The sequence below is a fragment of the Papaver somniferum genome, chromosome 4 (assembly GCF_003573695.1).
Source record: "Papaver somniferum cultivar HN1 chromosome 4, ASM357369v1, whole genome shotgun sequence".
Taxonomy (NCBI): Eukaryota; Viridiplantae; Streptophyta; class Magnoliopsida; order Ranunculales; family Papaveraceae; genus Papaver; species Papaver somniferum.
In genome coordinates this window covers 136351710-136371594 of record NC_039361.1, presented here as the reverse complement: position 1 = coordinate 136371594, position 19885 = coordinate 136351710, and the positions used below count along the sequence as shown (strand labels likewise).

General features: G+C 37.1%; 2 protein-coding genes across 2 annotated transcripts; one reads left to right on the top strand and one right to left on the bottom strand.

Annotated features, from left to right (window-relative positions):
- Positions 1 to 240: 240 nt before the first annotated feature.
- LOC113362756 lies at positions 241 to 2109 on the top strand. Its single transcript, XM_026605248.1, has 2 exons — positions 241 to 695; positions 1099 to 2109. Exons 1-2 carry the CDS (start codon positions 273 to 275, stop codon positions 1984 to 1986), a joined length of 1311 nt encoding a protein of 436 aa, XP_026461033.1. The 5' UTR covers positions 241 to 272; the 3' UTR covers positions 1987 to 2109.
- A 1604-nt stretch (positions 2110 to 3713) lies between these two features.
- On the bottom strand, positions 3714 to 10693 carry LOC113362755 (histone-lysine N-methyltransferase, H3 lysine-9 specific SUVH4-like). Its single transcript, XM_026605247.1, has 15 exons — positions 10029 to 10693; positions 9833 to 9916; positions 9303 to 9374; positions 9057 to 9111; positions 8828 to 8937; positions 8495 to 8674; positions 8285 to 8383; positions 7906 to 8004; positions 7021 to 7070; positions 6845 to 6933; positions 6573 to 6732; positions 5995 to 6100; positions 5667 to 5849; positions 5284 to 5511; positions 3714 to 4247 (listed from the first exon to the last, which is right to left on the bottom strand). Exons 1-15 carry the CDS (start codon positions 10461 to 10463, stop codon positions 4134 to 4136), a joined length of 2064 nt encoding a protein of 687 aa, XP_026461032.1. The 5' UTR covers positions 10464 to 10693; the 3' UTR covers positions 3714 to 4133.
- Between the last annotated feature and the right edge of the window lie 9192 nt (positions 10694 to 19885).

Below are 19885 nucleotides of genomic sequence, written 5' to 3'. Positions count from 1 at the left end.
ATATTCGTTATGTAGATGTTTTAAAATATTTTTCAACGTTATAAAATTTATGAAAAACCGTGGTATAGTTTAAGGGATATATCATTTCCAAGTTTTACTAGTTATTATCCCTTAAACTAGTTTTACTAGTAAAACTTAGATTTATCCTTTACATTATACCTCGGTTTTTTGTAACCTTTATAATAAAGCCAAAAACCATCGGTAAAAATTAAAGGCGGTGTGGTGTAACTACAAAAACAAGTTCTCGATTTGAAAAAAAAAAAGGGGAAGCAATGGATGATAGTTTCGGAGTTCGAGTTGATAAGATATTCAGAGGTTTAGATGGTCCTGGTGGCTCAACGTCTACCGATTCAATACGTTCTCTTTGGTCATTAAGTGATGCAGAAGTTGAGAAGAAAGAATGGAGAAAACAACAGCCACCGGAAGAAGAAGAAGAAATCATCCCTTCTTCTTTTGATCAATCATTCATTGCGAAGAATAATAGTAAGAAGAAGATAAAGAATGGATTTGGTGACTTTGATGATGATTTATTCGATTTCGACGATCTCGAAGATGATGGTGAAGAGGAAAAAGACGGTGGTGACAAAGAAAAACCGGGTTCTTCTTCGAGACAGGGTTCTAATGGTGGTGGTGACGACGATGATGAGTGGGAAATTAGAGGTTCCATGGGATTAGATTCTACTCTCGATAATGAGGTAAGAACAAAATTTAACCTAATTTTGACCGCTTTTGACTAATATTGACTTAGGATATCACTATGTGAAATTAGAGCTTCCCATGGGATTAGATTGTGCTCTTGATAATGAGGATGGAAACAAATATCACTCCAATTCTGACCAAATTTTTGACTAACTTCTTAAAGGCTTTCAGTTCCCTAGTTAGGATTATCGTGCTCTTCTGAATAGGTAACCATTAGATTGTACTCTTGAAGAAGAATTACTCTAATGTTGACTACTTTGTACCAATTTTGACAATTTTGGCTTAAGAGTTTTTGTTGTTGTGTTGAATACATGTTGGTTGTGTTTGTGTGTCTTCTGCTGGATCGATAGATAGCATATGTTTGTTGTGTTTAATAGCTTTTGTATGTGGCTTATGCAGGATGAAGAAGATGAATTTGATAAATTTGCTGTCGGAAGGGAAAAGGCTGGGGATAGAACGTATTTGAAGGATGTAACTGATTATGGGGATTATCTGAACTCGTACAATGTGATTCCCAGCTCGTTCAAAGATCACGTTAGGGATCCACGAGCAATTCTTCCCGAGAAAGATAGCATGAAAGAAGATGTTCTGGTAGGTAGTGAAGGTGTTGGAGATGCTGGGGTTATAGTAAATCATGATGTTGGTAACTTAAAGCCTATACTGAAAAGAAAGGAGAAGAAGTCAGGTTCGAAGTCGCAAAAACGTGTTAGATTTGGCCCAGAATGTTTGGACAATTGTAGTGATCAAGAGTTTGAGAACCTGAATTCTGTGAATGGCAGCACTTTTTCGATGGGGACCACTTTAGATGCTGAGAAAGCTTCTTTTTTGCCCAGACGTACTTCAACAGTTCCAGATTATTTGCTCAACCCTGGGAAGTACACACAGTATAGCTTTGATTCCACTGATGATGATAATGAGCAATCTAATAAGCAAGCTTGCATGGATTTCCTTAACACAATAAGGAAGGCGCAAACTACAGAGTCGCAGCAGGAAGACATTTTTGAACTTCCAAAATCAGTAACCTTTACACCCAAGAAAAAGGCTACTGATAATGATGAGGCATCAACGAAGAGGGACACTGAGATGAATCATGACCAGGGAGATAGTTCTAAGGAATCCCATGTGCGTAGGGCAGGCATACCACTTGGTGTTGCTGTACTAGAGATGGTAGAAAGTGAAGCATGTGCAATGGAAGAAGATGAAGAGCAACCAACAATGAAGGACACAAGCAAGAGCTCTAAGAAACCAGGTCGCCAGTATCGGCCAAAAGTTATCTGTCAGGAGTGAGAACTGTGTCTCTTGACGGGTTTTTGACAATTCAGTCAGACTGGTATGCTGGTATTTGCTTCAACTTGTACTCGGATCGTTTAATGAAACTTAAATAATTTATCTGTCTACACTTGGTGGTCATTCTTTTGTAGTTCATTTGCATTTTTTTTTCCGCCAGAGAGTAACATGGTCATAACTCTCACTATGTATGTAACATATATCTGTTCATAGGCTAGTTGTAGGAGGACATAGCTACCATGACAATTTTCATAGCATCTGCCTGCGGCCAACAGTGTGGATCTCGTTTTCTTTGTGTTCTGTCTGAAACCTATGAAGGGCGATAGCTCTATATACTCTGAATGTGGCCTGGCATGGATTCTATCACGACTCATTTTGCTATTTGTGTAAAGGCTTATGAAGTGTGCCGAGAGCTGAAAATGCTTGTGCTGGCATTTTTCGTGCTGGCATTTTTCTGAGTACTAGCACTTGTTTAGTTTTGTACTTGACGAGGGAGGGGATTTGGTGAACATAACTTGGTCCTTCCAGTTATCAGTGATGATTTCTACTAGCTTAAGAGTGCTTGCAAAGTTTGTTTCTTGTACTTCCCTTCAAGGGTGAATTTGGTGCATGTATCACACCTCTCAAGCTAAGGTGCAGAATAAAAGTGGCACCAACGACGCCACGCCTACCATCTTAAAGCTACAACGTGCAGAACACCTCCAAAATTTCAACTTTCCTATGGTAAACTGTGCAACGGCTTACCCTCTATGCTGCTCATACCCAACATCAGCATTACCGATCTCTAGGATGGAGGCCTCCTTTGGTGTGAAAAGGGTTTTGCATGTAATCAAGGGATTCGAAAACAACAAAACCCGTATGCCCGATGGTTACATCATGGGGTTCTGTGTTGTGGCATGCGATGCTGATATTATTGGAACTGACCTTCTTTCTTTGTTTCGCAAAAGTTCCATTCTAATGAAAGATGTGTATATAAGAAAATGAGAAACAAGTGGGGTTAAGTCACAAGATGAGGTCTTGTTTCATTTTAGCAGAAGAATCACCATTAGCTTCTTTACTACAGGTGAAGCGCTGGAGTTCTAGCTTACAGACTGTTACAATCGCCTGCTTGCCGCTGTTTATGTTATGGTGTTCTAATATAGAGAATTTCATACATACTCCAACCTATGGGTTCTCTCCAGTTGGAAAACTTTCATATTTCCATTAAGCATTAAGTTTTCTTTTAATATATCAGCCTTGTCTCACCAAAAAATAAAAATAAAATGTCTTCCATGGCCCGTGTTGCGGGCTGTCCGACTAGCCCACAACATCTACTTTTTAAATGTTGTCACTATCACTTGCGACCTGTTTACACAGGAAACAACCACCACCTTGGTGCCTCCTTATCAAAACCACACATTTACACAGGAAACAACCACCATCTTGGCGCCTCCTTATCAACACCACACAAAATAAATCTCTCGTGCAGAAGATTACAGGGGCAGTAGTCCAATAAGCTTATAGAGACAACTCAAGCTGGTGATGCATTAGCTTACAGCAAACATAAGATCTCAGGTTTCAATTTTTAGTGACACAGGAGATATTATTTCATGTGGTACTGTATCTTCTGAACCCTGACTACCATAATGTCTGTGCAATGTTTGATAAATAAATTTGTCGGTAAACTTGAAAAATACAGGTAATGTTCGTCTAGCAATCTCCTAGCAGAATATGGAAAATGTTTAGAGCTACTAATGCGGACCTGGTGGTTATGCAGGGTTTCATGTAATAGAATTAAATTTAACCTGACATGTACATAGGAAAATCATCTAGTGCAAAAAAGGGTTAAACTAATTCAAAGACCTGACATAACCTACCTACTGACTTCCAAAAAAACATAACCTACTGAGCTAACAACATCTTTTGTCAACAAAAATTGGAAGTCAGCTGAGTTCCATCAGTGGCACGCAGAAACTGATCTACAAAGAAAAATTGGCCCTACAACCCCTTAGCTCTCCCATCAAAATCAGAAAACACAAAAGGGTCGCTACCCCTTTCTATGTCAAAAAGAAAAGGATTATTATATGAGCATATACAGGTGAAAACTGTCTGAGGAAGTACTGTCAGTATGGAAGAGAGAAATGCTTGGGGTTCTGCTACTAAAAAGTCTAAAATAGACGCTTTCTACATTTATCTGCACCACAGTGGCATGCCATTTCCCTAACATTGCCTTCCGCATCCAATACGCTACCTATTGGGTACCCGTAGTCATACGCAAGCTCCTGTTTGAAACACAACCACTCATCAGTTGCCGGTGGAAGAAATTTCAGAAAGGCACTCAATTAGAACATCATTTATGCATATGATAACCATTAACACATGGACTTCATTGCTAATGTATCCATCTGATAGATTATCAAAAATACTCCCTCTGTCCCACCAAAAATGACCTATTTCACTTTCAAGTTTGTTGAATTCTTAAGGCAAAGAGGAAAGATATATATATATATATATATATATTTAGGTATTTTTTCCAATTATATCCTCATGGATAACAAAAGATAAAATTTTAAAATTTGAAATGATATCTCTTAAACTATATCACGGATATTTGTAAATTTTATTTCGTTGTTGGAAAACATTCTAAAACACCTGCATATCGATTATAAACATGACTATCAAATTATACATATTACTCATACTGAGATTAAATTAGTTTATCCTTAATTTAAATCGTAAAGATTTTAGGATTCATACACAGCTTTGGTAATAATCTATCAAAAGGATAATTTTAGAAATAAGACCTTGTTTATTTTATAAGTCAACTTTGGAGGAACAAAGATTTAAAATGAAAAGGTCATATTTTGGGGGTGGGGGGGGGGGGGGGGGGGGGGGGGGGGGGGGGGCGGCGACGGAAGGAGTACATGACAACAGACGCCTGCACCATAATTTCTAATCTGTATATCTTTCTACAGTTACCAGTGGGACAGAGAACTGCCTATGACCTTGAACTACAATGGTTTTTTGTTTTATTGAAACTGGTTGAGCTAAATAAAGGACGCTAACAACCTAAGTTAATGATCAAGCTACAGTACATATGATGACAATTAGCGAGTTTAGACGAGAACACGTTGCATATGGAAAAATGGTTGAAAATGCACCAACTTTCGCAATAGACTATACTTCTATAAAGTGTTGAAGTAGTTGAACTTATTTTACCTAACTCGCAGCAAAATTGTACACAAACCACTATAAATCAACAGTGGTAATCAATTTCAAAAGATTGAAAATTAGGGTGGGACTGCGTCAATTGCTAACCTGCAATGGAGGTATATTTTCTGCAGCAAATAGCATGACTCGAGCAAGTTTAACATTCTGATGGGAGCTCAACACGCACTGGACAAACAAATTGGGATCACAACTGTGATTGATGAACCTTGCAACATTGCCAACTTGGCCTGCATCTATACAGAACTCGGGCACACTTTCTAACTTCTTGTCATCAACTTCGACATGAGGATGTGTAGCAGCATCTCCTAAGCGCCGCTATCAAAGATAGAAGAGAAAATTCCCGACCAAAAAATATAATGATTAATTGCAGAAGTGAACGGGTTAGGCAGATTTTAATACTTGCCTTCCAAGTAAGCGATGAGAAAAAAAATGAAAGGGTTAAAGAATGTTGCTTCAATTCAATATGATACCTCTCTTCCGTCAAGACCAATCATGGTCTGCAAACAATCAATATCGAAAATATAATTATTCTCCGTAACGTTGTTTATATCCTCAGTCCTCATCAGTATGCCCGTGTATTCACATACAGGGGAACCAGATGGAATAAAATCCCAAGATCTCACGGCCCATCCTTTTTTTGGTGTTCGAAATACCTATAAAGAGACAAAATAAGAGATTAAAAGTTAAAAATAATTCCTCACAACATAAGTGTTATTAATATCAAAATAGTATGGATTCAGATATACAACCAGCATAAGTGTTATTAATATCAAAATAGTATGGATTCAGATATACAACCTCAAATCGGTACTTCAATCCATTTTGGGAAGTTCTATTTACGCAGCCATCGCCACAGCCACACTTCGGTCCACATTCATAGACAACTGACTTGGCTATCACGAGTCTGCATTTTTAAAGGTAAGATTAATCTTGGAAGATAAATTTAGGATGAAAAAAATGATACTCCCACCGTCCCACAAATAGGTGACCTAGTTCAAGTTTGCACAATTCTTAAGGCAAGCTGGAGAAATGAGTACTTTTTAGTAGTTTCTACAATTAGGCCCTAATGAATAACAACTAGTAAAATTGAATTGATTTATCTCTCAAACTATATCATAGATATTCGTAAACTTTATACAATCGAAAAGCATTTTAAAACACCTACACAACGAATATAAACATAGCTATCAAATTATACATATTTCTTATACTAACAATAATTAATTAACAGGGTAGTTTGGAAATATCCATTCTTTAATGATATAGGTCAACTATTAGTGGGACAAAATTTAAATATAAATGGGTCATCTATTAGGGGACGGAAGGAGTCATAAGCACCACAAGGAAAATTCATAAGGGTGAATATGGCATCATACCTGCCACCATCCCTGCGAATGTATGGAAAATCAGCACCATTGAGCTTTGCGCAATCACAAATACTAGGATCTGTACAAGCCCCTTCGCATCCGCACCCAGAGGCTCTTGTAGGAAGATTCACGTTTTCGGCAAGTTCAATAGATTTGCAATATCTAAACCCTGAATTTTAAACAACATCAACAGACGTCCATGCTGATTGTCCATTTATGCAGAAACGAACCTTTAAGATAAACACAGTGAAGAATTAAAATATAACAGAGGTTGAACTTGCCTGTAGGTGGAACAGGAGGATCATCAACTAAATTGGTGGCTGGAATTGGAATAGCTTCCTTTTTACCACTTATGTCATTGCAAACCAACCTTCAACAGCAAGATGTTTAAATCAGGTACCTGTAAACATGCTTCGCAAAAGAAAGGAAAAAGAAAATTGGCCTCCCAGTTTCATACCCACGTAATTCTGAAATACAATTGGGAACATGTCCTCTAGAATAAGTGACCTGTCAACATAAAATAAATTTCAGAAAACTGGGGATGGATTCACAAATTAGTGAGACAAGTTCAAATATGTGGGTAAATGAGTTGTCCTCAACTGACAAACTTTGTAGTGCTCCCTCCGTTTCTGAAAAGAGATACTTTCACTTTTTCAATTTGGCCTAAAAAAGTATCTCTTTTCAGAAACGGAGGGAGTATGTAATAAGGTAAAATTCAAAGAAAATAAGAAAGGTGTTTTACACCAGTGGAGCTAATATGTCTAAGCCCATGAAATAACGAACAGATACAAGAAAAAATCAAAAGCAATATAATTTAGAATCAGAAAGACTTGAAGAAAAAGTTCATCAAACTTATATATACCATTCAAACATCAGACAGACCAAATTGAAAAAGTGAAAGTATCTCTTTTCCAAAAAGAGAGGGAGTATGTAATAAGATAAAATTCAAAGAAAATAAAAAAGGTGTTTTACACCAGTGGAGCTAACATGTCTAAGCCCATGAAATAACGAACAAATACAAGAAAAAAAATCAAAAGCAATATAATTTAGAATCGGAAAGACTTCAAGAAAAAGTTCATCAAACTTATATATACCAATCAAACATCAGACAGGCCAAATTGAAAAAGTGAAAGTATCTCTTTTCCAAAAAGAGAGGTTGTATGTAATAAGGTAAAATTCAAAGAAAATAAAAAAGGTGTTTTACACCAGTGGAGCTAATATGTCTAAGCCCATGAAATAACGAACAAATACAAGAAAAAAAATCAAAAGCAATATAATTTAGAATCAGAAAGACTTGAAGAAAAAGTTCATCAAACTTATATATATCAGTCAAACATCAGACCTGTTTGGTTGTCAATGGAGGCTGCCCCTCAAGCCGTTTCAAGCGAAACTTATAAACAGTGAATCCAGAAATACCTTTCTCAGCCCAGTAATTAACTACCTGCAGATGGAAAAACATTACACGAATCAAGTATTACAATGCTGCGTAGGCAATCCTTGGAAACAGCAATAACAACTGAACTGTAGGGAAGAAGAAGTGAAGCAGCTAGTGAAACCAAGTACATATGTAACTAGACAACCATTGAGACCAAGTACATATGTAACTAGACAACCATTGAGAAGATTTTTTTAACAGAACAGTGGCTAGATAGTTCTTCACAAGGTAGAGAAAACAAAATCAACAACGTAGATAGGTCTCACATGTTACTATTTGTACCGACCTTGTACAAGCCATCATACGTGTAAACCTTTCCGCATAGACTATGTTTTGATTTATGCCCACGGATTACTCTCACAGGGACATGGTTGTCGACATTGTGCTGACAAACAACAAAATATTTTTGATTATGTTACAAACTAAGGATATCTGAACCACATGAGAGAATATTTAAAACATTAGCAAAAAACATTAAGCAAAATAGCAAATGCACCTTGAGCGCCAAGTTCCCACGAAGCAACTTTTGGTTCCCAGATTGTTGCCCACTACCCTTAAGATCATTTCCACCTTGACCAGTATAAACTACATCGTCGGCATTATCCACATCATCTTCATACTGCCCTGATATAACAATCGATACTGCCAGCGGAAAAGTGTAGCCTTTGTACTTTTCCTGGAGACAGAAAAAAGAAAGTTTATGTTAAAAGACATGAGACAAAAGTACAACACAGAAAGATCATAAGCGAGACATGTTGATGTAACCACCATCAACCACTACAATCAGCACAAAGAAAATAATAAGATGGCAAATTTTAACATGCATCACCTTATCTGCGTAGGACGTTGACATGTAGTCAATTCCATTAATCCAGTGACCATGCAGACCAAGTGCAACCATCTCACACCGCGCCAAGAACTGCTGCCCAACTTCAACACCTACACAAAAAGAATAGATCCAATAAACATTCAAAGGCAAAAACCCTTTTGTGATCAAGTAAAGCTTGAATCAGTGCCCATGACAAACACACGAGCCAGAACCAGTTCAACCAACCAACCTGGAAGAGCTCCAAATTGCTTTTCTGGGAACAAAATAGTCTTGGTCTGCATCATCTGTAAAATAAAAATGAAATAGGTTAGAGTGAAACAAATATACTGTTGCATACTCCTACTGGTTTGGAGACTATCCGGCAACTTAATAAACAGGACAAAACACAAACACCTATAATCACACGCTTTCAAATATCAGACACGTGATGCAAACAGGCTGTTGAACATTATAAAGAAGTCCTATAGTAACTTGCCTTTGTTATTGTCTTGAGGTCTGGTCTCATTGCAGTCCCAGACTTCCCTCCCCTTCCGCACCCTTTTCCCTTCTGAAAAAAAAGGTGAAGATGCTCAAGAAATCAGGCAGCAGAAAATACCATCTTTCTGAACTAGCTAAAGCAAAACAACAATTCCACCATGATTAGTAGTATCATTCCAAACAACATCACAATTAAACTTAAACCAGGCAGCTGTGGGAGAATTCAATGTGCTTGATAATTTGGTTTTGGTCAGAATTTTAAATAGAGTGAGTTCTTAGGTTTAAACACCTGACTAATGTACCCAAGTATAATATACCTCAACCTCTTCATCTGTGCAACACTGTTTAAAGTGCAAGCGCACACCAAGTATGGCTTAGACAAAATCAAGTGAAATTAACCGAATGAATTTAACTGTTATATTATAAGCATATCAGTCAAACAAACAATCCATGTTAATAAAGAAAAAATACGAAACTAAGACGATATCATTCAACTTAAAAGAGACTAAAAATGAAGAAACCATATACCTTAACTTCAGACCCTTTCTTTGGAGCATCTTTTGAACCACTTTTACCACTTTTATGTTCTCTACCGCACCGAGTCTCTTCTAACTGTTCACTCGCACAAAATAAAAGTAAACAAAAGTTAGGGTTTACGAAAATAAAAATTACCCAAAAAAAACAAAAAAACAGAAAAAAATCAGAAAAATCAGGATCATATTACCTGAGCAATGCGAAGATAATAAGCATTGAAAAGCCTCAAAGTTTCTTTAACCTTCTCCTTATCATCCTTCCCAGTCAAATCAAGTTTAAACTCCGGACCACCAAAATCATCAGACTGAACCCCTAAATCACACGCAGAAGTAGAAGATGGAGAGATTTCATTTCCGTCATCTTCTTCTCCTCCTCCTTCTTTCCTATACATGTTCAACTTCATTTCCAGTGATTTTCCAGCCATAGTAGTTTTCCTAGCTAACACTTTACTTCTCTTTCGTTTCTTAACCGGTGAAATCTCATTATCAATATCAGAACCATCATAAAAACCCGTTCTCTTTACTTTATGTACAACTCTACTACTTACTCTTCTTACTACTACTGGTGGTCTTGTTTCTATATCTTCAAGATCAACCACATTACCATGGATTCCAAGAGAATTCATACTGAACTGAGAAGAAAATTCCAGAAAAAAAAAACAGAAAATTTGTAGAAATTTCCTCAAAGTGCAAGAGAGAAATGATATTTTGTTGATTCGCTTCAAAACAGACTAATTCTTTCGGAGAATTAACAAGAGGGTTTGAAAATTTGTGAGGAATTTTTGAGAGAGAAAGAGGAGATGTCAGAAAAACGCCATTTTCTGGTTTTCTTTCTCTCTCCGCTATTCCAAATGAATCGGGACTGAAAAGAACAGGGGATCGTAAACTAAGGACTGACATTTATAGAGAGAGACTTTAGAAATGACATGGTTTTTGTACGATTATTACATAGATGCCATTTTATTGTTCTGTACGTTGTTACTGTTACCCTCTTTTAGATGAAATGATTTTATATTTGCTTTTGTTAGTGCACTAGGAGTAGGACTGTATTCCTATTCCTGGTGTCATGGACTCATGATAAGAGCGTGGATCGTGAGATGACTGCTAAAATGGAGCGCTCTCCTATAGAAGTTACCGAATTCCAAGTGGTTACTAAATCTTTATTTTATTAACCTAAACGATCTTCATCACGGGATCCGTTGGATTGGTGACTTCGGTGGTATTGATTTTTACTAGTATCGCTCCCAGTCCTTTCAGGGGTCCTGATTTTTATTAGTATACATCTTTCGCGTGATAAAACAGATAGAGCACCCTCGTCATGACTTTTATTTAGGAAAATATTTACGGTCTCAATAATATTTTTTTCCTTTTTTTTTTGGTATACAATAATATTGTTACCCTTGTCTAATTTAATCTAATTAATAATATTACTACCAACACATCCAAAATCCCAAGTTTAATATTTGGGAGGCGGAGGTGAATAATAGATTGAAGAAATGTTATTATTGTCTTTCTTTAACCTTAGTGGCTGTCATTATCGTCTTGTATTTTCCTATAAACTTCTCCTTGAAACCCTAATAGTTCTCGGACCTTGTTCTATATATCTAGAAACTTATCTTTGAGACCCTAATAGTTGTCATTATCACCTTGTTCAAATCTGGATCGGTTGGACCATATCTGAACAAGAATTTTGTTTTTCTTGAATTTTAATGAATTATTTTAATTGAATAACATATTGTTTTATTATTTTTAGATCGTTTGCCACATTTGTTCATTTTGTTAGTGATCTTATTTTCGCTTGGAAAACAATTATTCTTCATTTTGATGGTGATTCTCTAAATTTTTGTTAGTTGGTTTATGACTTATTACTCTAGATTTAAGAACATTGAAGATTCAACAAGGTATCGTTTTAGGTTCGTCTTCAACAAAAAGGATTTACGGCATCCGGGTTTTTCGTTCATATGTACGAGGGTTAAGCACTCCTTTCACTTTGGACATTTCTTATCTTATATTAAATAAAACAAACATTTTAAATGATCAAAATTGGTTCTGGATGATACCATACCATCTTTTCTTTTTACATCTCACAAAAAAATTGGGTGTTTTGCGGTATTTTTCCCTTTTGCTTCGTAATTTACATGTAATTGGTACCTTTATTTGTATTTGGATTTTAATTTCTTGTATTTTGATGTTCTTTTTCTTGCAAACAATCATGTAGTCACTTTTAAAATTGAATGAAATGTGATCTGGTTGTTCATCAAGAAAAGAAAAAAAAATTAATGAGCGACTATCGGAAAAAAAAAAAAAAAAGGTTGATGAAAGCAACAACAAAAAACGATGGGATGACTTGATTGAGTAGCTAATGACCAATTATTGGTATACAGAGGGACAATGTGGATGCATCGAAATAAGAAAAATTTAAATTATGGATGTCTAATTTCAATTTAATATGATGAATTTGTTGATTAGCTTATTTTTCTATTATCATTTTAAAAAGTTATTATTTCAGTCATTTAGTAGAGCATGATTCGCGTCGTTACTCGAAAACATTTGTGTCTGTTAAAAAAATTGACACCTTAATGATGTGAACTATATCAAGATAATACTATCGGGATAACTTTGTTAAATATTTTTTGTGAATAAGGATTTCATTGAAAATTCTACGACCCCTGGAAAGTCTGAATTACAGAGTTAGTAGAGCATCTAATATAGAGGGATGCTTCCTCTTCATATTAGATTTATCTATTGAAAGTTTTTGATTAATACAATCTAGGGGATTCGAGTCCCGATCTAAGACATAGGTGAAAGTTTTTGCTTGCTTAGCTAATGCATCAGCAATAGCATTTCTGGGTACAAAATGAAAACCTAAGAAACTTGGGCATAAACATGTTATCCTGTCAGCTTCTTCTAAAAGGTTTTTGCTATACGCCAGGATAATTTATAGTTGTGCCCATTAAGATACAAAAAGATATTTCCGCAATCACCTTCTATGCTGAAGTGTTTAATTCCTTTGTTTTGCGCCCAATAAACTGCCTGGAGGATTCGTACGGCTTTCGAATCTTCTTGATTTGCACTTTCTGATGGTTCTGCTCTGCCTCCTCCAAAGTTACATGCATCATCCCTTGGGATTAGAAGAAAACTAGATGGAGCCTGGGATGACTCCAAAGCTGCACCCACATTAATTTTGAAGTTTTGTATTTTTGGTGATGTCCAGTGTGTACTGGTTTTTCATTTTAGGTGTTTTAGGATTTCTAAGTGAAGATTTCCTTGTCCACAAGAGGATGTGTTTTTAAATGTTGTGGACAGTTGTTGATGAGTCTTTGAGGTTTCTTGGAAAGCTCTGTCACAGTCTTCATTCCAAATAAACCACATTTTAGTTAGAAGAATTTCTATTGATATCTCAAATTTTTTGTTTTGAAACCAAGATTTACTTAGGTCAAGGATTCTTAAGTTGTGGTATATCTGCATTCTTATAGGGTGAGGTCATGTTTCCCATACAACTTTAGCATATCTACAATGAAGGAAAAGGTGTTTTGTTGTTTCAAAATCCTTACCACACATTGTGCAAGTGGGATTTTATGTCTTTTACTTTTCCAACTAAATTTGCATTGGTTGAGAGAGCATTTTTAATACATTTCCAAAAAAAGAGTTCGATTCTTGGTGATACCATAAATATTTCCAGAAAGGGTCGGGAAGAGATAAATTAACAATATTGATTCTTGTTTCATTAAGTTTGTCTTACATAGATTTAACCGTGTAGTTTCCTGATTTTGTTAAAGTCCATCTAAGGATGTCCTTTTTAAGAGAGTGAGATTTATCCTGAAAAAGGGGAATGCTGCAAATCTTTGCAGTAATATCAGTTGGGAACATATCATATTAGACTATGATTTAAAGCTCTGAATCTGGGTCAATAAAGTCTGCCACTAGGATTACAGATACTAAGAAAGAATTATGATACATTAAGAGATTTCCATTCAGACCGGTACTCAGTTATTATGATAAGTTGGATACTAAGTTGCAAAAATATTAACAATAATTAATTAAATTCCTATAATTATTAATTAAAAAATGAAGAAGAATAGGGAGGTGATCTAAGTGTAATAGATCCAATATCCAAAGCCTATTTTCCAGTAGCATGTACCAGGTTGGGCGGAGATAATCTCTCATAAAGATCTTATCTCCAAGATATGGTTAAGTTTCTACACTAGCTCACCTGTCGGAGACAGTAGTAAGTTCTTGGTACCTTCCGTGTCGCGGGTGGAACAGGGGATGATCACACTATTTTATTAGGGTTTACGCATTCGCGACCGTTAAAATAGCATGCCCACTTTATCCTGATCCAGAGAAAGAAGGGCTACAGGGAGGAGTCCCCCTTTTCATGATCACGTTGCCTTGCATAGACACAAGAGAGAGTCCCTCCTTTCACATATATGCTAGGATGGTTTCACATGTTCACTGTTGTAAGGGACAATAGTCGATAACTTTTCGACAGCTAATCACAGGGGACCACAGTATTCTTTCTCTCGGATAACCGAGGAGAGAGCTGAAGAGGTAGTCATGCTAGTTGTCGCCGCGTGAAACAGGGGCCAACCAGCATCGTAGACCAAACACCACTCATATGCCAACACGTATTGTCCCTCGAGGAATGACCGTCACAGGAAGAACTACTAACTCATGTCGGTGATTGATAGACACATTTTTGTGTCTAAGTTGTCCTCAATTTTCTGTATTGTTGGTACTCGATTTCGTACTTATTTTGGTGTTTTATGTGATTGTAGGTGTTTTTGGGAAATAAACATTTTTTGGAAATTTTGGCTCGAAAAGTTGTTAAAGGCACCCCTGGAAAAATTACTAAAGGCCCCTCGTTTTGGACAAGGGCACCCCCAGAGCACCCGGTGTTAAAGGCACCTGCAGAACGGATTCAGGGCACTTCATCTTCAACATTCAAATTATGTTTTTGGCGGGAAATTTGGTTCTTCCTCAATAGTTCGATTTTGGAGAAGATTCAAGGAGACTCAATGGTTGAAATTTCATGGGAAGGCCTGTTTAAGCTTAACAGACATGGTATGATCAATGGTTTCGACCATAATTGGCTATAATGGTGGAGTTGAAGAAAAAACAGAATCTCAGGTTTATCTTCAAACGGAAAGCTCTGTTTCGAATTCCGAGGAGTTTGAGTGAGAATCAATCACTGGGTTTGGTTGCTTTTGGCCTGTTTGGACCAAACAGGGATGGTATGGTTGATGGTTTCGGTTAGAGTTGGCTGCATCGTGGGTTTGAAGCAAACAGAGCAACACGTTCGTGGGAGAGTTTTCACGGGACTTTCTATGAATTTCGTGTGCTGCTGGGACCCTAATTCGTGTACTGCACATGTATGGAGAACTCTGAGTTGCAATAGACACGTGAAGGGTGTAGAGAAGGATTTAAAACCATAACTTTGGAAATATTATATTCCCGAGTAATGGCTTTGCTGTGAGAGAATTTGGAGACATTATTACGAGATATTTTGAAACTGTTGTGTATATAAAGCGTATTCTGGCATCTTAGAAGGGTTACAGAGAGTTTGGGGAGATTATAGAGCATCACAAAGTCGAGAAAATCAAGCACCAGAGATACTTTTCTGCTGCTGCTCATCTGAAGAACGCGAAGAATAGACCATCCAAGACAGTCGTTTTTCAACAGTGGAAACGACACACATGCGAGGGTCGAGAACCAGCGACAGTACTGTTCTATCGTTCTTTTCAGTTTGTAACACTTATAACTGTTGCAAATCCGGTTTTTAATAGTTTTTCTCCATTTCATCTTTGTAAACACCCTTTGAGCAATAAAAATGAATTTTGAGTGTGTTTCCAACATGATGATGAGATAATTCTCTCACAACCAAGGCAATGAGGAAGCTATTCACGCATGAATAATGGGTAACTATTTTATTCTCTCTAATTTTTTAATTATAGTTTACTCAATCACTGCTCTTGCAGATTTTTTAAATGTTTACATAATTTTCTTAATTACTTGTGATTCAATTTGATAGATTATACTTTGTCAATTGATAGTCTATGCTTGGGGAATACAATTAATATTTGAGAATATGTTTGATTAATTGTGAATTAATAAATAAGGGACTTAAAAGATAATTAGAGTTTTGGATTATTTGCCATAATTTATTCATGTGTGATAGTGGAATCAGTGTCTTGGTTGTTCCTAATAATCTTGAATTAAGTTTTGTTTGTTTTTAAATTTAATTAAATCTAAAATCTTTTGCTTTCACAAGTCTCAACGAACCTATTACTACAACTCAATCAAAAAAAAATCACATCAATATTTGGCGCCGCCGACGCGGACTTTTCTTTAGTCTAGATTTTTTAGGTTTTTAATTGTTTTTCATTTTTATTTTATTTGTTCTTCTTTACATTTTTGGGTTTTTGTCTTTTCCTTACAGATTTTGGAGTTTGGAGCGAAAGAAAAAATTGCCAAAGTTTTTGGTGAATACTTAAAGATTTGAAGTAAAAGCAAAGCGAGGAGAGCGAAAGAAAAGAAGAAGAAAAATTAATTAAAAAAAAGAGAGAGAGAGAGAGACAAAAAAAATTTAGAATTTTTTTTTTTAGATTATCTTTTTCTTTTGCACTTTATTTTTGGACTTTGGACTGTGGACTTTGGGACTTTATTTTTTTTAAAACCCTACGGAAGGGTAGTTTAAATATAAACGGTTTGTAGAGAGGGACCGCGATTACGATATCGCCTGGGCCCCTCGGGTTCGTACATGACATAGGAGTCGTGGTCCGAGTCGACTTCAGCGGTTCATCCCCCGTCTGGTACGGGAGGTAAGTTTGTCGAAACACTCGCGAATCCCCTGTCAACGATTTACTGTATTCCTTCGTTTGCATATATGCTGAGGATTTGAAAACGGTTGCTTTAAATTCCTAGTAAAGGGCAAGGACTGGCCATACAAGATAAGGGTTCGGATTTCATCACCGTTCCCTTCTTGCCCGCCTTAGGAAAACGAAACCAAACGCGAACCTAAGCCTAAAATTTGACTAGAACGAGACCTATAGGGTAACGAGCTTAATAGGAAAGTCATTCAAAAAATATTGGTTACTCTTTTAAGCATGCTTCAAAGTTCATAATGGTTTTTGCGAGTTAAATACGCCGCCTTGTAACGCCGGTGAGGCCTTGGGTATCAAAGCTCCACTGAGCTTCCCTCGTCTCGATTCAACTTACTTTAACTCGGATTGATTCCAGAGGGGTTTGCTTAAATTGTAACGAATTCCCTTTCGAAGGATTAGAAGCTGGTCTATAAACAATCTAGAAACATGTTAGGCAGAAAATTAGTGCTAGTGTGCAACAAGAGGAAGAGTCTCTTTATAGGTTTTTAGAGAGATTCAATGATCTCCTATCCCAGTGTCCTCACCATGGATTTGATAAGATAAAACTAGTAGAGATTATTTATGATGGTTTAGACTATTCAACCAAAGCCATGGTTGAGTCTATGTGCGCTGGTGAGTTCACTAGTAAAAGTGATGATGATGGTTTTACCTTCTTAGGAGTTGTCGCCGAAAAATCCCAACAGTGGGAGTCTTGTGTTGAACCCCCAAAAAGACTCTTGGTCAATAAAAGTAGCACCAATGTGGTAGATACAAGCTTCGGGTCTGATGCTAAGTTTGCTGCTTTGTCTAGTAGGTTAGAAGCTTTGGAATTGAATCATCCTAAACATAGGTCTCTTGTTGAACCTGGTGATAGGTTTAGAGCCTCTCAAGTGTCTAATTATGGAGTAGAACCCAATAACTCATTTTGGGAAGGTCAGGTTAGTGAAGAGCAAGCCCATGTTGTCTATAACAATGCTAGGTTTGAGAACCGACAAAAGTTTGACCCATACTCAGAGACTTACAACCCTGGTTGGAGAAACCATCCTAATTTTTCTTGGTCTAAGGGTCAAAATCAAGGACATTCTAGTAATTCTCAGCCTCCCCCAGGTTTTGATTATGCTAAGAACTCTTCAAGTCAACCCCAGTTTCAGAATGAGAAAAAGATCTCCACCTTAGAAAAAACCCTTACTATGTTAGCAAAGAACCATGAGATGTTATCAAAGAACCACTATGGTTTTCAAGAAGAAACCAAACAGAATTTTGAGAATAATTCCCAGTCTCTTGCTAACTTAGAACTTCAATTTGGCCAAATAGCTAAGTTTCTTAGTGAAAGAGTAGATGGAAGGTTCCCTAGTCAAACTGATCCTAACCCTAAAGGAGAGAAATCGTACAATCATGTGAATTTTATAACAATCCTTAGGAGTGGAAAGAAAGTTGACAATAAGTTTGCCATGCCTGATAGTTAATATGCTGTAGTTCACCCTTCTGAGCCAGAAAATGAGGAGACTGATAGAGTCTCCAAAGAGTCCAATGAGGGTCCTGCTGAGCCCGACTTTGTTCCCAGAGCCCCGTTACTCCAGCTGCTAGTTCCAACTAAGAGGGAGTCCAACATTAATGATATATTGGAGGTTTTTAAGCAGGTTACTGTCAACCTCCCATTATTAGATGCGATTAAGCAGATTCCCGCTTATTCCAAGTTTCTTAAGGATATGTGTACGCGAAAGCGAAAACTTAGTGTCTAGAAGAAAGCCTTCCTAACTAGTCATGTGAGTTCTATTATTCAGAATACCACTACTCCTAAGTATAAAGACCCAGGGTCCCCTAATATTTCTTGCATAATAGGTAAATACCGTGTCGAGAAAGCTTTGCTTGACTTAGGAGCCAGTGTGAACTTACTACCATACCATGTGTACCTTAAGCTAGGACTTGGTGAGATGAAACCTACCCAGATGACAATTCACTTAGATGATAGGTCCGTTAAAATTCCTCGTGGTGTGATCTAGGACGTTCTTATTGAGGTCTACAAGTTTATTTATCCAGTGGATTTTGTTATCCTAGATACCCAACCTGTCCCTGACCCAGAGAACCAAATACCAGTGATTTTAGGTCGCCCGTTTTTAGCTACATCCAATGCGATCATTAACTGTCGAAATGGTATTATGAATTTGTCTTTTGGTAATATGACTATTGTTCTGAACATTTTTAATATTAGTAAGCTACCCTCTAAACTAGATGACTCGAACATAGAAGAGGTGAACATGATATGAACATTATTCGGGGAGTCATTACCAAACACTTTGTTAGAAGATCCATTAGATAAATGCCTAGCCCACTTTGGGATTGATTTTGATGATGACGATGTGATTAATGAGGTGAATGCTTTGTTAGATTCAACCCCTTTGATAGACACTAGTAATGGCTGAAAACCTAAGTTCGAACCTCTACCCGTTTCTGAGTCTACCCTAGTTCCTTCGTTAGAAAAGCCTCCTAAGTTGGACTTTAAACCATTATCACATCCCTGAAGTATGTGTTTTTAGGCCCATCTGAAACTTTACTTGTGATTATAGCATCCGACTTGGATAGTGATCAAGAAAGTAGGCTAGTGACCGTCCTTCAGAATAACAAGGAAGCTTTAGGGTGGACCATAGTAGACATTAAGGGTATAAGTCCTACTGATTGTATGCATCATATCTATTTAGAGAGTGACACCAAACCTTCTAGGGAGATGCAACGTCGGCTGAACCCTAATATGAAAGAAGTAGTTCGAACCGATGTTCTTAAGCTGTTAGATGCAGGCATTATCTACCCCATTTCAGACAGTAAGTGGGTCAGCACCGTTCAGGTTGTTCCCAAGAAATACGGTATTACTGTAGTCCAGAATGATAAAAATGAGTTAATCCCAACCCGGGTGACCACGGGTTGGCGTGTCTGTATTGACTATAGGAAATTGAACAAGGTCACTAGGAATGACCACTTTCCCCTTCCCTTCATCGACCAAATGCTAGAGAGATTAGCTGGACGTAGCCATTATTGCTTTTTAGATGGATACTGCGGTTATAATCAGATTGTCATATCCCCAGAAGACCAAGAGAAAATCACTTTTACCTGTCCCTTTGGTACCTTTGCGTATAGACGCATGCCTTTCGACCTATGTAATGCCCCTGCGACCTTTCAACGTTGTATGT

What these genes read in the sequence shown, in the direction of transcription:
- LOC113362756 (XM_026605248.1), top strand. Translation starts at nt 273, where the DNA reads ATGGATGATAGTTTCGGAGTTCGAGTTGATAAGATATTCAGAGGTTTA. An exon ending in ATTCTACTCTCGATAATGAG is followed by an intron (nt 696 to 1,098) that starts GTAAGAACAAAA and finishes TGGCTTATGCAG; the next exon opens with GATGAAGAAGATGAATTTGA.
- LOC113362755 (XM_026605247.1), bottom strand. Translation starts at nt 10,463, where the DNA reads ATGAATTCTCTTGGAATCCATGGTAATGTGGTTGATCTTGAAGATATA. An exon ending in GCAATTTGGAGCTCTTCCAG is followed by an intron (nt 8,938 to 9,056) that starts GTTGGTTGGTTG and finishes CTTTTTGTGTAG; the next exon opens with GTGTTGAAGTTGGGCAGCAG. An exon ending in TTGGTCTTGACGGAAGAGAG is followed by an intron (nt 5,512 to 5,666) that starts GTATCATATTGA and finishes TATCTTTGATAG; the next exon opens with CGGCGCTTAGGAGATGCTGC.